This window comes from Lissotriton vulgaris, chromosome 6 (genome assembly GCF_964263255.1).
Source record: "Lissotriton vulgaris chromosome 6, aLisVul1.2, whole genome shotgun sequence".
Classification (NCBI taxonomy): Eukaryota; Metazoa; Chordata; class Amphibia; order Caudata; family Salamandridae; genus Lissotriton; species Lissotriton vulgaris.
Genome location: NC_141694.1, coordinates 19,213,861 through 19,227,791, shown reverse-complemented (window position 1 = coordinate 19,227,791; position 13,931 = coordinate 19,213,861). Strand labels below are relative to the sequence as shown.

General features: G+C 40.7%; 1 protein-coding gene across 1 annotated transcript in view; it reads right to left on the bottom strand.

The window, feature by feature from the left end:
- Positions 1-13,931, bottom strand: part of LOC147706711 (solute carrier family 22 member 7-like) — a 306,523-nt gene that overhangs the window by 171,967 nt on the left and 120,625 nt on the right. The window contains exons 7-8 of the mRNA XM_086925851.1: positions 757-866; positions 434-648 (exon numbers count right to left, since the gene is read on the bottom strand). Of these exons, the coding sequence (XP_086781977.1) occupies positions 434-648; positions 757-866 (325 nt within the window). The remainder of the gene's footprint in view (positions 1-433; positions 649-756; positions 867-13,931) is intronic.

Below are 13,931 nucleotides of genomic sequence, written 5' to 3'. Positions count from 1 at the left end.
AGGATCTCTTTACTATAAGCTATTTGCTTTATGCCCATGATTATCAGTTGTTGGCAACATATATATTTAACGTTTTCTCCAATACCAATGAACTGAGATAAGAGATTATGAATTGTAAAGACTTCCATCATATGGTAGAAGATAATTCTACATATTTAGAGATGCAACTCTAAGATAGATGACCTGTGCTGGGAAGTCAACATTTTCATGTTAGCCTCAATGAAATATTTGTTCTATACCTTCTAGCATTGTATCAGAAAATGTGTATTAGGGACAAATTACGAGGATTATACTTAGCTATGAGTCTGTTTGCTTCCTTCTTTCTGATTCATATATATTTTCTTCATACTAGTGTGTATTGTAATGATGTAAGCAATAAATTGTATTAAGTTACTGCTTTCTTCTTTTTTATATAGCGGACAATATAACTCACAGACTGGAATGACGGTATTGATCCCAATTAGGAAGCCGGAAACAAGGATGCTCCAGGCTTGTATTTGACGTCGACTTCTCTTCTTCATGAAAAAGTACAGGGTCAGCTTGAATGGTATTTCGATGGCTCCATAAATGAAGTTGGTCATGTACATGTCCATCCCAAAACCTGTGATGTTGAGGCTGATTCCATAATAGGAGAATGCCACACCAAACCTATATGAGAGAAGGCAAGAATACATTGGTAGAAATCTGACTACACTATCCAAGAATAACAAAAATGTGAGGTCATCCTTTTTTATCATATACTCAATATTCCCTTACCAAACCAGCCCGGTGTATAAAGAGATTTTTCTCATTTCTGGAGTTGTAAACAAGTTCACGAATGAGTAATTTGTTTTAGTGTTCTCTTCCTCTGCAATTTTACTGAGTACCTGAGAATAAAGATACACAATAAGTAAAGTCTTTTGTTGTTTTCATTCAATTTACTTTTGTCTACAGAGCTGAATCTTCATCTCGGTAACTTTGCCTTCATTAATTACAGGTTGAAGAAAAGGCTGACTACAGATTGTTACAAACAAGTTTTGCTCTTCACAGAGAATTGAGTCAGGTCCAACACATCAAAGCTGATTCTACTTACATATGTTTCGCCCAATAATATTTCACATTACATGTTTTTGGCTACCTTGCAACAGTTCCCAAGGAGCTTGGCCATTTACTAACACATCCTGAACCTGACCTATTCTGACTGTATGGCCAGTGAGCTACCTTTACTTAGCAACAACAAAAACCTGGGTAGAGGGACAAGGCACCCTTCCTCCAGGGGGGAGGACCATATTTTACTTCGAAAATATCAACATTTTTGATTGCAAAAACTAATGGCTTCTGCCTCCAAAGCAGAATATCACTGGTCCAGGATTTCAAAATTAGTCAGACTAGCAGGTAGCAACCCCTCCCACCAGTGCTGAGTGACGTTTGTCTGAGGTAAGACCATGATAGTTGATACCTCCCTTAAGAACTGGGGAGATGTCCCATGCTCTGCGGTAGCCGGTGTGCACTTGGTGTCATTTACCTTGACAGTGAGAGCATGATGATCCATATATAATGTGCTCCATTGAACGCAATCATCTGACATCTCTGATCCAATCAATGAGACTTTGTGCCTGATTCAGAGTTTAGTGGATGGGTTACTCTATTGCAAAGCGATAGATATCTGGCTGCCCTAGTGCCAAAGGATATACTGCACTTGTAATAAGACACACTGGATATCTATCATGTTTGTGACAGAGTAACCAATTTGTCAAAATCAAAATGAAGCTCTATGTTTACAAACATTAATGTAAATGTGGTAAATTGGAAGCTATAGATATATTTAAAATGCCAAAAGCATGTGATTAGCTCCACCCAAAAAGTTGTTAGCACTCCACTCAAGATGAATAAGATAACTTTTTATTTGGCACACAAAACTTTCTGTATGTATGTGGAGCATGTATGTGAGTGAGGGTGTCTATCTGTTAGTGTGTGTGGCATTATAGTTATCTATATAGGTTTTATAATAAAAAACATTGTAAGTATATCATCCAATTAATATAATTATTTACTTTATGTTTTACATAATGGAATGTATTCAGTGATATACCCCCAATTGTCTATAACCTCTATAATGATAACCTTTTAGCAACATCCAGTACTGAAGGATTTCTATGAAATAATCCACATTTAGTAGATATAATTTTTCAATGGTAATCAGGTCCATAACAAACACAGTTTCTCTGTAGTTAGTAATGTGATCAGAAATGTATGCATGAGTAAACTTACACATTTAAAATACTCATAAGAGTAAGTTACTTTTGTGAATTGCCCAATTTATGACTTGGTAAGTATTAAGGTCATTGTCAATCCTCTAATCCTTGAATTTCATTTAAAAGAATGAATGACACAAATTACCTTACCAAGATGTACCGTAAAAATACCATGTGTGATATAGAATTTTAAGTCAATTATTTTACATGTATTTATTAGCCACCAACCAGATCCTGTGCACAACTCGACCCGTAGTTTTTAAAAATATCTTACAAATATGCTGATTTGCAAACACCAATATCACAATGCTTATAGACATGCTGCAATATGAGCTGTTTGCTAGTCACCCATACATCAAACAATTTTTAACTCTGTACAATGTATCAGATTCTTTATTAAACCTCTGTAAATACAATTCTGCACCTAATAAGTCTCTAGTTTATATAGTCATTGTCACTGGCACTATATGACAGCACCAGCATGTGCATTGAAATCCACAGGTGAAAAATGAATTTTAAGAATAAGCTCTAGATTTTCTAATATATTTTATCAAAAGAACTTTGAATTAAGCCACAGTCTATTATGTCTTATTAATCTTATGCCTGCAACTCATACTAGTTGCATTCAGTTTTTACCTTGATTAAACAAAGTAAAGATTGTACTTACAAGTTTATTGGTAGCTAAACTGTGCATCATATAACCTTCACGGTAGTAAATCCAACTTGTTTCCAGTACTAAATTATTTCTATTTCATACATGCAAACATGTACATATAATCATTCTATGGTGTATGTGTCGGTTGGCACCTTACAACCTATTTTGTTTTCTAAAATGATCTAGGGATTTATAGAGTCTACGGAACAGTAGCTTGGATGGTGTCACCCATTATATAATTTGAGCTGCTATCAGTGATGTCATCACTCATGTCATTGAACATGCCATAAGTGTTATAATATATGAGATGATAAGCAGAGCATGGTGGGGGAGCAAGATACAGTCAGTTAACTGAACTCTAACAGGTAGATTTGATTGTTTTTTTTGGTTTTAAAGCAGTTTTTCAGTGAATTTCCGAGATCTTTTTCTAACATAAAGATGATATTATCATACCTAATTATGTCACTTTCAACATTGTTTTTTTACACTGAATATGTATGTTTTAAACATAAAGAAAGATCGTATTATCATACCCAACTATAACTCTGCAATAATCTTCATATTTTTCATTGAATACCTAGGTTTATTTTTAACACAAAGTAAGGTATTTTGACCACACCTAACTTCAATATCACATTAACCTTTGATTGTTTTTGTGAATTTATGGCTATTTCTTAATGTAAGGTAACAGGTAATGTCACTTTTTTTTCTTTACCAGTAAATTTCACCTTTTTTTTATGTATGTTAAGATTTTTTTCCTATACCTAACTGTAATGTCACTATTACCTTTACTTTTTTTAGTGAATTTTGGGTAGTGTGTTGTTTCCCAACCAAATGGCCGAAATGAACTTTATTTTTTTTATTTTTATATTTTCATTGGTAACGTGTTGCTCCTGCGGCACTCATACAACCAATGAGAAGGTCCTGCAGGAGTCTTATGTGGCGTTTACTTCCTGCTACAGATCCAGTGACAGAATCACAGAACCTGTCAGAACATAAAAACAAGTTATGTTTGGTATGTAAGAGTGAATTTAATTTTACTTTCAACCCAGAGGTTTTCTCCTTGGCACAATTAAGCAGGTTTTTTGGGAAGTTTCTGCATTTTAGGGTGTGACAGTACCACTAAAACAGGTACTGTGGCATGTTTGACAAAAAGAAAAGAGATCTGATTGGTCCAATAGGCATCTTCCTACATTTTGAAGACACTCTGATCTGTTCAACCCTTTTTTCAATTCCTACAGGAAAAGAGACGTAGTCTGACAAGATGATAAAAAGAAACCTGTACCAGAGCAAATTTAATTGGGGGTACTATCAAGAAACACTCATTTAGAACATCTGGCATTGCCATCTCAAGTCCTCAACAGCCATAGGGATGTAAATCCTCTATACGCCAACATGGCAATTTAATATATGATCTGCTCTAAAATTATTGTAGTTGGGGACCAAAGTTCCTCTATTTGAGACGAATTGGTGTCTGACCATTAGTCACAGTACAAGAAATCATGTTTTATCTCTTTTTACTCTAAGTTCAAATGTCCTAGTATGTTTTTGAAAATGAATCACCAACAATTAAAAAATCTCAAAACAAGTTACAAAAGTTAAAAAATCTAAACAAGGTTTACAGGTTTAAAAATAGGAAAATGTTACATTTTAGCTTGCACCATAGAGGACTCAATTGCTTATTAAAAGGTTATGCCACTGTTAAAAGCCCAATATAAAAGGAAAGAATGATAACAAGGGGTTGGCAGTTTAATAAATGTAATAGCCCATTTCAGTGGGTTTTAAAAGTATTATAAATTCATTTACGGACAGAATATTATAATATAGTGTTATTACCACTGTAAGACGTTATACTGACCATTGGAATGGTCAAGAGACCCAAACGTATAACAATTAAGCAGGCCTTTAGTGGTCAGAAGTTGTGCACTGGCCGAACATTGTGCATGCGAGGGGGTTGCCCACCCAAAGGCCAGGATAGGGTTAAGTGTGATAGTGCACTTTACAAATACACTTAACATAAAACGGTTGTAAATGCCAACAGGTGTTCTGTGTCCACAAAGAGTTTGGAATATGGTGAAATCTGTGCATAGTAGGGGTTTGGCCACTTAAAGGGGCTTGGGTCTCTGGAGGGAGTAGGCTCTCAGTGAAGGGTTGTGCAAAGGGCAAAGGCTTGCTCACAAGTGCAGGGTTGGTTGACCACAGTTGGTTGGCTGTCTGCAATAGGTTCTGACTAGGGCAAAAGCTGTGCATTGTAGGAGTTAAGTAAGTAAGTAAGTAGAAAGCGTATAGAGTGCATGAATACCGAGGCGTCTTGGCTCTGTACCCAGACACAAGTTAGAAAAGGATGAACGCCTTATTTCTGTAAGGGGAATAGCCAGGTCTTAAGCATTTTCCTGAACAGAGGTCTGAAAGGTTGTAGCCTGATGGCGCCTGGTTATTCATTCCAGAGCTTGGATGCTCAATAGGTCAGGCATCTGCCTCCCCATCAAGCATTTTGTGTTCTAGGTATCTGAACTAGACCTTTATTAGCAGATCTAAGATTACGCCGTGGGATGTGCCCACGGAATAGTTGCTGTAGAACCGCTGCTCCACACCAAACAGTGCTTTATGTACCAGGCACAATGCTTTAAATTCACTGTGCTGTTGAACTGGCAGCCAATGGAGTGTTATAATGCTGCTTGAAATGTGGTGGTAGTTCAGGATATTGAACAAAATTCTAGCTGTGGCATTTTGAAGAGATTGTTGTTTAGACAGTTGGCGCTTGTTTACACCCAAGCAGAGGGAAATACAATAGTCAATTTGTGAAAGGATCAATGTGACTACAACAGATATTTGAGAGCCAGGGTCATAAAAGACAACATTTTCTGGCCTCCGAAATTTTGTTGGTCATCACACAGGAGTCCCAGAGTCCTAACCATTGCTGCGGGTACTGGGCATTGACCTGCTTCTACCGACAACCATTCTTTGTTCCAAAGCGGTATCCCATTGCCACGCTGCATGACCTCCATTTTATCTGTGTTTAGTTTAAAGTAGTTCCAATTATATGCTTCAGACAGCCATGAAATCTCCCAGACATGGTTTCCCCACTCAAAGAGATAAGAATGACAATCTGAGTGTCATCGGAGTATGATACCAGTTAGAAACCATGCGCCCTGGTCAGCTCTGCCAAAGGTGTAACATAGATGTTAAATAACGTTGAGGACAGTGCTGAATATTGAGGAACTCCACACTGGAGGAAAAACCTCTCTGATTTAAAATTTGCCCAGTACACCTTCTGTTCCCTTGCCATGAGAAATGAGCTCAGAAGGATTCGGGCCTCCTCCTTGATTCCTATTGCCTTCACCCTCTGTGTTAATACCAGATGGTTAACAGTATCAAATGCGGCAGATAGGTCAAGTAGGATCAAAATGGCTTTTCCTCCATTTCTCTATGTAGAGGTTGTCCCTCTAAGGATGCTTGGGTTTCTAAAGGTAGTGAGCTATCCATTAGTGCTTGGCAGGTTAGAGCTGTGTGCAGCAGGGCCTTATCCATTCATATCCCGTAAGAAACCCATAAAAGTTTGGGTGTTGGGAAGGGTTTGGAACTGGGCAAAAACCATGCCTCCAAACAGGGTTTGGCTCTCTGAAGAGAGAGTGCTATCAATTGCCCACCGGGGTCTGGGTGTGAGCAAAGGGTTCAGTTCAACTCACATGGTAAATCATACAAGGAGTTTAGCTACATAGGGAGGGGATTCAATATTCGGAGTAAGAGGACTCTCTAAGAGAATTTGTACACAGCTTAAAGACAGTGCATGGCGGGGGATTGCACAACCATATGCAGTTAGTTGCTCACAGACAAATGGGTGTCCGTAAACAGTTTAGCACAGGGTAAAAGCCATGCACAGCTGGGGTTTAGCCACCTAAGAGGACTTGAGTGTCTTGAAGAAGTGGGGTCTCCATGAGTAGGTGTCCATAGGGTGAATACTGTGTGAAGGACAGCCTTGCCCACCCGTGTGCGGTTGGTTACTAACAGGGCTTGACTGTCTGGGAAGGGTACAACAGAGGATGAAGAATGTGAGTAGCAGGGGTTTCAACATCTTAGGGGGCTTGACAGTGTTTAAAGTGAGGGCTGTTTGTCAAGTGTTGCCCACAGCGGGCATGCATAGTGGGGCTTCAGCCACAAAACAGAGCCTGGGCCAATGGGTTGTTTATCTAGAAAAAGGTTTGGGGCCACAGGGGGCTATGTTTTTTAAGGTTTTTTAGTGGTCCTGTGTACTGTCACCGGACCCAGCTCCTGTAGCAGTCTGCAGGACCACATGGGACGCACAATGATTCTTATTAGGGTCTGGGGGTCACTCTAGGATTCCCCCATGACTGCAAGGGGGTCAGGATATCACTACCCTGCCCATTATATCTTAATTTTGTTGTCCCTTCAGGACTGGGGAAAGAGGCCATGGTGATGTTTTAGGAAAATTCCCCTGGTCCTGCTACTGAAGGGTTCACCCAGGTATTGCTGTGGTCTTAGGAATGTTTAACTATTTAGTACCATCCATGCATCTGCGTGGTTTTCGAGAGATAAGCCAGAAGTTATAGTTTATGGTATTCCTTTCCGTGTACTGAAGCTTGTCGCACATGATGGTAATGCTGCACGTCTTACTATTGACTGTTTAGCTAGACCAAATTCTAGCCTGATTTGGGTTGGTGACGTATATCTGGCGAGATGGAAAATTTCCTTGTAGATTCTGATGACTGTGTTGCCAGAGTGGTTGAGGCCCTATCTTGAAGGACTTCACTTCCATATGCCAGAGTTGAGACTTTCTTGGCCTTTGCAATTTATAAAATAAGGCTACAGAATAGACCATTCAGGTTCATAAAAGGTGCCCTAAGACCTGCTGCTAAAGCAAGCCCTTTCCTTCTTATTTCCCACTGTGAAGCTTGAAGTTTCTTTTATTGCCGAATGTGATTCCAAGATATTTGTATTTGATGACTTCCTCTACCTCGATGGAATCAAGAAACCGGCTGATTTTGCTGCTTGTTCTTCTAGAACAGTTCATGATTTAAGTTTTCTTGGTGTTGATTGTCAGGTCATTTCTAATTGAATATTCGTTGGCAGAGTTCAGAAGGTTTTGCATCCCTAGCTTGGTCCAGCTGATCAGCACCAAGTCATCAGCATAAAGGAGATTTGAGAAGAGAATAGCGCCAAGCTTTGGGGCATGGGAGTTAGGAGCCAGTGATAAGGAGCCAGAGATGAGGAGAGGTCTGCCAGGAATAGGTTAAAAAGCGAGTGGGGTAGGACACAACCATGCTACAGCTCCCAGGATATTGGAAAGGCCCTGGAGAGGTTGGCTCTGCTGCTCAGCTTTACTCTGACCCAAGTATCTACGTATAGGTTTTCAATCGCTGTGTGCCAGCTTGAAGTTGTTTTTCTGCTTCTTGTTCCAAAGAGTCTATGGTGGTTGTAATCCATTTTACCCTCCTTAGGTTGGGCAGATAAGTTGTTGATGGAGGGTCTAAAGGGAGGATTTCCTCGGTAATAGCAAGGGCAAGTTGCAGCTCCTGGAGCAGATGTTAACTCTACGTTCTTTCCCCCATTTTGAAAGAACAACCTTGTTGTAGTAAGGACAGGTAATCAAATGTGTAGTTGATCAGGGAGTTGCAGTTGGTGGAGTGAAAGGACATGAAATGAAATGAATTTGTGCTTGTAAAGCGCACTTATACCCCAACCAGGGTTTCCTGGCTCTGTACGCATACCGCTGTGGAACCCGTCTGGCTTTCCCTGTGAGGCGTCCACTCCTGGGCAACCCCAAGGTGGAGGCCAGGCATCCTTAGCGTTGTGGGGGCCGTTGTGGAGATTAAGCGAGCTATTGCCCAGAGTTGCAGAGTGGGACTCCATGATTGGAATAGGCACCGAGGCGAGAATTATCAGGTCCGAGGAAATTGAGCCCGAGACCCGCCGAGGTGGGAATTGAACCCTGGTCCTGGGCCAGACCTCTGCATCAGGGTCTGCCGCTCAAACTATTGAGTCATTGACATGACAACAGGGATATCGCCTTGCTGGTGGCCATTATGGGCCCGTAGACCCAGGTGTTCCAGTTTGTTGAGGTTTAGGCTCTTTTGGTCCCTCCTTCCTGAATCTGTGTTTTCCTGTATTGAAATGTCAAAAATGTACGCATGTATGCCAGTCCAGGGCCGGAGCAAGTCAAGCATCACTCACAGGCACTGCAACATGAAAGAACAACCTACAGAAACTATTCTTACATTTATTACATGAGATTTAGTAAATGCTCAATATGGGAGGATATATTGTATACGGGGAGCAAATTCTGAGACTTAGTTAAATAATTTAATTTTGCCTTTTGTGTTTGGCCTGTCCTCATACTACTGAGACAACACAGACAGTCTCCAAAAGGTCACTGATATTAATAAGGGGTGAGCGAAAAATTCTGTTCCATCGCAGGAAATGGCAGAGATTTGGCCACTCTGCATTACGCATGCAAAGATGAGTTCTAGACAAATTCCTTCTATCACTGCGTGGCAGAGTTTTTCTCACACCTGGTTTGCCAATGGTAAGTTGATGTGTGTAAGTAAGATTTGGTGTCCTCTAATGTGATTTTGGGTCGCTAGGAGGGCACCGGGTGAGATTTCCCCAACACGGCAGTCATGACCGTTCAGGTCAGAAAGCTGCAGCACGAGTGGAAAATCTACTCGAAAGGCAGCAAGTCGACTAGAGAAGCACTGCCCTCGGGTGCGCTGCGTGGTGCCGCTCATGCTGATTTTTTAGCGTGTGTCGAGCTCTCTGAACTAGAATTCAGTGTGAGCAGCACAACGTGCCTAATTCCGCCCATTCGTGGAACTCTGAGGAAGGTCATGGAGTTTTTTTGTAACTCTGCGCAATTCTGCAGATTGAAATTCTGTGAGTTTTAGCCACCCCTAATATTAATTTGAATTCACCTTCTTACTAATCACCCAGACATAAATCCCTATACACTTTTGTATAGCATGAGCAAGACATACATGCAACTTCTTTTTTAGAAGTAGGCCACTCACAATATCGTTATATTGATGCACACAATGGGCTTATGCTTCCGTACTATTATCTTTATATTTGAAGTAAATTTGTTTGGTAAACAACTGAGATTGCCATGCATGCCTGCTTTGCTCCCAGTGACACAAATCTTTTCATAGGCTGGCATAGGAAATACATGTTTTGACTTGCTGATAACTTTACGCTGCTTGATGAATCTTCAAAAAACTTTCCAAAAAAAACCTCTTCCACCTGAGATCTTTCCATTAAAGCTTTGTGGTTATCTGTCAAGTGAGGACTGAGAAAAAAGTGTGGTGCCAAAATGCAATTTCACCAGTGAATTTCCATAGGGCTTATAGAAGCTGGCTACAGCCCAAATGGCTGAACTGAATGACATCAACTTGGCATCTATATGGCCATATTACTGGGGCTCTTGAGTGACTTCTGCAGGCACACACATTCAAATAACGGAGTGATCTGGTTAGCCAAGGTTTTCTTTTCTTCCATTGGCCTACCTGCTCCCACAGGAGTGTGTGCTCCTATTGGCTAACTAGAACATTAAGAAAATATAAATTTACTTTTTAGCACATTGCAGTCCCATGGGAGTCCCATGGAAACCGGTGTAGGCACCTGACACGTGTGAGACTCCAGGGGAGTCAGCAGAGCCCCCTTATTTATTTATTTTAGAGTTTTGTAGAGCGCGTAGTCACCACGAGGGTATCCCAGCGCTTCCACAAGAGTCTCACAGAATTTGGGAAAACTAATGAAAAAAGGGGATGTTTCGTGTCTGTGTCCAGCAAGGGGTTCTCCAGTGGTGGGGGTGGGGCACAGGGCCTGGGCTCAGATGGCCTGGGGCCTTGCACAATGAGGGTTGCCCACTGTCGAGGACTGGGTCCAGGGCCTGCTTTGCTTCATTTTGAAATATTCATGATCTAGAATTGAATGACCAGAAAAAAGTCCATCAACCCCCATAAGAACTTTAGGGGCAAACTGAAATTGAGCAAAACATGCATGGAGAGAGTCACATGATGTGTCTATCTTGGTGTCAGATTATCCAACTACCAGTATTGGTCATTACAAACTTTGAAGAGTTTGTTCTCATTGAAACACAGGGCTGCTGCCATAGCTAGGTTTTCTAGTCAAACACAAACAGGCAGTGTCACCTGTGATTTATATTTATAGGGCGCAAGCAGTCAGTGCAGCACTGTATTGGAGGCACTATAAAGTTGGCCCTTTTGGGGGTCACTGAAAATATATTTTTAAGAACTTTGCTGAGACTCCCAAAAAGCTCTTCATTATCCCCCTGAAACTTGATTTGGCACTGGATCCAACAGTTGGCAACATTAAACTGAGGCCAATTAATTTCTGGCTTATTACATGGATCATAGATGAGCTGGAACCATATAGGTTTGGTTTGAGAGATATTCTAAGAGATCACTTGCATCTAACATCTCTTAGTTGGGGTGCACTAAGTCTTCCCTGACAGCACTTGGCGTGAGTGGCTTTTATTATAATACTCTTTCCATCACCTCTGCTTCTCCTAATATTGTGAGAAGAAGTTTTTGGTATGGCGAGTGAGAGAAGTTGCAAATCGCTCCAACTACGGACAGTTTGACATCCCATTAGCCTCTTTTGTTACTAGGTGGTGGACGCAACCCACAGAAAAAAGCCCTGTGTCCTGCTTGCCACCTGACCGAGGAAAGCAAGAAACATGTATTGTTCTTTTGCATTTTTGTACTGCTTACTCAAGGTGAAGAACTAGATGGATTACCCTGATTTGCTGTCTGTTGGGAATAAGACTCTTTTAAAAGGCTTTGAGGGTCTGTAAATTTAACACTAGCCCTCACATGGTTTTCTCCATCTTGACATTTTTAGAATCACTCTGGTATGAGAGACCAAACGTCTTAGGAATAGATTATCCATGATACTGAAATACTATCGTGTCAATTGAAATTCTCAAATGATTGCATTTTTTATATCAACTTATATGTATTGTTTTATAATGAGTACTTATGAAAACTTAAACTATAAATACATATTTTACCTGTCTTCTCTTGTTGATATAGTATATTCCATTGCAAAAAATAAAGAAATAAATTCATAACTGTGACACAGGTCTCCTGCACAGGAAAACATACATGGTCAACTACATTTATGAGATGAGGAGCAGTATTGCACATACAGATTTTGCCAGGGCCTTTTGACCCAAGAAGCAATTTATGATCTCTGTCCCTTTAAAAAAGAGCAAGTCATATCTGTGAAGAGAATAATTTCAAATGCTTGTGTACTGTACCCTGAGGGTTTCATAACACAGGCCCCTTCTGTTAGGGTGTATCTCACCCCCATCATCCCCACCAGAGTATGACTTGAGTATAGAGGGTTGCTTCTGTGCTTTATGGAGACTCGTTTCTGCAGTTGAAATTGATCCAGAGGTTGGGTCCTACTGAAGCAATTGCTTTCTGAACGGCATTTGGTGTGGGTTCATGGTTTAAATGATATTATGTGGGTTATCCTTTATGGTGGATGTTCAATGAGGGGCCGAGGGTCTCACAATGTTCTACCCTAACTTTAGTAGAGAGGTTAGTGGTTTGTCTCTGTACGGTGGTTCACAGTGGGTATTCATATCGTAACTGAGGCCAGAGGGAGTGGTGTGGAAAAGGGGGGCAGGTCGGGAAAGGCTTGAGAGTAAGTGGCGGTATGTAGTTCAATTCCTAATGTCATGGTTTTATCGGCGAAAAAAGAGGAAAATTCTTCTGACAAAATTAGGGGGATTCTTTCGGTGTTTTGGCCAGTTTATTTGATTAGTGTTTGACCAGCTCAAATAGCTTATGAGGTCTATTCTTGGCGTTCTCTAATTCCGATTTGAAGTATTCTTTTTTTGACTTGAGGATGTGTTTGTTGTAGGAGTTTCTCGCCTGGCGGAGATGTTTTAGATGCAGAGGGGTGTTGTCTCCAGTTTCATTTGGATTGCCGGAGGGATCTCCTCTCTGTGTTGAGGGGACCAGTGAACCAGGAGTTTCTGTCTTTGATTTGTGTTCTTTTAAGTTTTAGAGGGGCAAGGTCGTCCAAAATGTTTGATATAAATGATGAATAATGTTCATTGAGGTCGCTGAAAGTGGTTATGTGCGGGGTGGGAGGTCAGATTTGCAGCGAGCCTCCAGTTTCGTAAGGTCGAGGTTCTTACAGGCACATGCATCAATATTGCTTTTTGCAATTCCTTAATTGCGAAAAATAAGGAATCGCAATTAAGGAATTGCAAAATGCAATGCATCAAGAAAATGCTAAATAAATTACGATTTCTTAATATTCCTTAATTGCGACTCGCAAATTGCGAGTCACGATTAAGGAATACCTCCCCATTCATTCCAATGGGCCTAGAGGCCCATAGGAATGAATGGGAAGACATTCTCAATTTGCGATTAGCAATTAGCGAATCGCAAATTGAGAATGCGATTTCAAGGGTGCAGGGATGTCCAAAGGACACCCTGTTGCACCCCTGAAATCAATCAGTGCACATATGCTGTGCACACACATGCCCTAAGGGCATGTGTGTGCACAACATGAAACTTTGAAAAATGCACAAAAGTGCATTTTTCAAAGTTTTCGCAAATTACCATGAGGTTCAACTTCATGGTAATTTGCTCCCCCTAATTGCGAAATCGCAATTTTTTAAGTTTCATGCATTGCATTTAAGGAATCGCAAAATGCGATTCCTTAAATGCAATCACAATTTGAGAATTCGCAAATATTTGCGAATTCTCAAATTGTGAGCGCCTTCACCCTTCATGCATTCCAAAAGCAGATTTTGCGATCGCAAACGGCCGATTTTTGCGATTCGCACCGTTTGCGATCGCAAAATCCTTTGATGCATGTGCCTGTTAGTGTCTCTGGTCCAGCGTTTAGGAATCACTGGTTGCAGTGTCTTTGACTTGTGGGTCCCAGGTAAGATGAAAGATTTGGAGTGGTGGTCAGACCAGTCACAAGGGTCTATAGAGATAAGGCATTGCTTTAGGGATGGAAGTATTGTAAACTTATTAAAC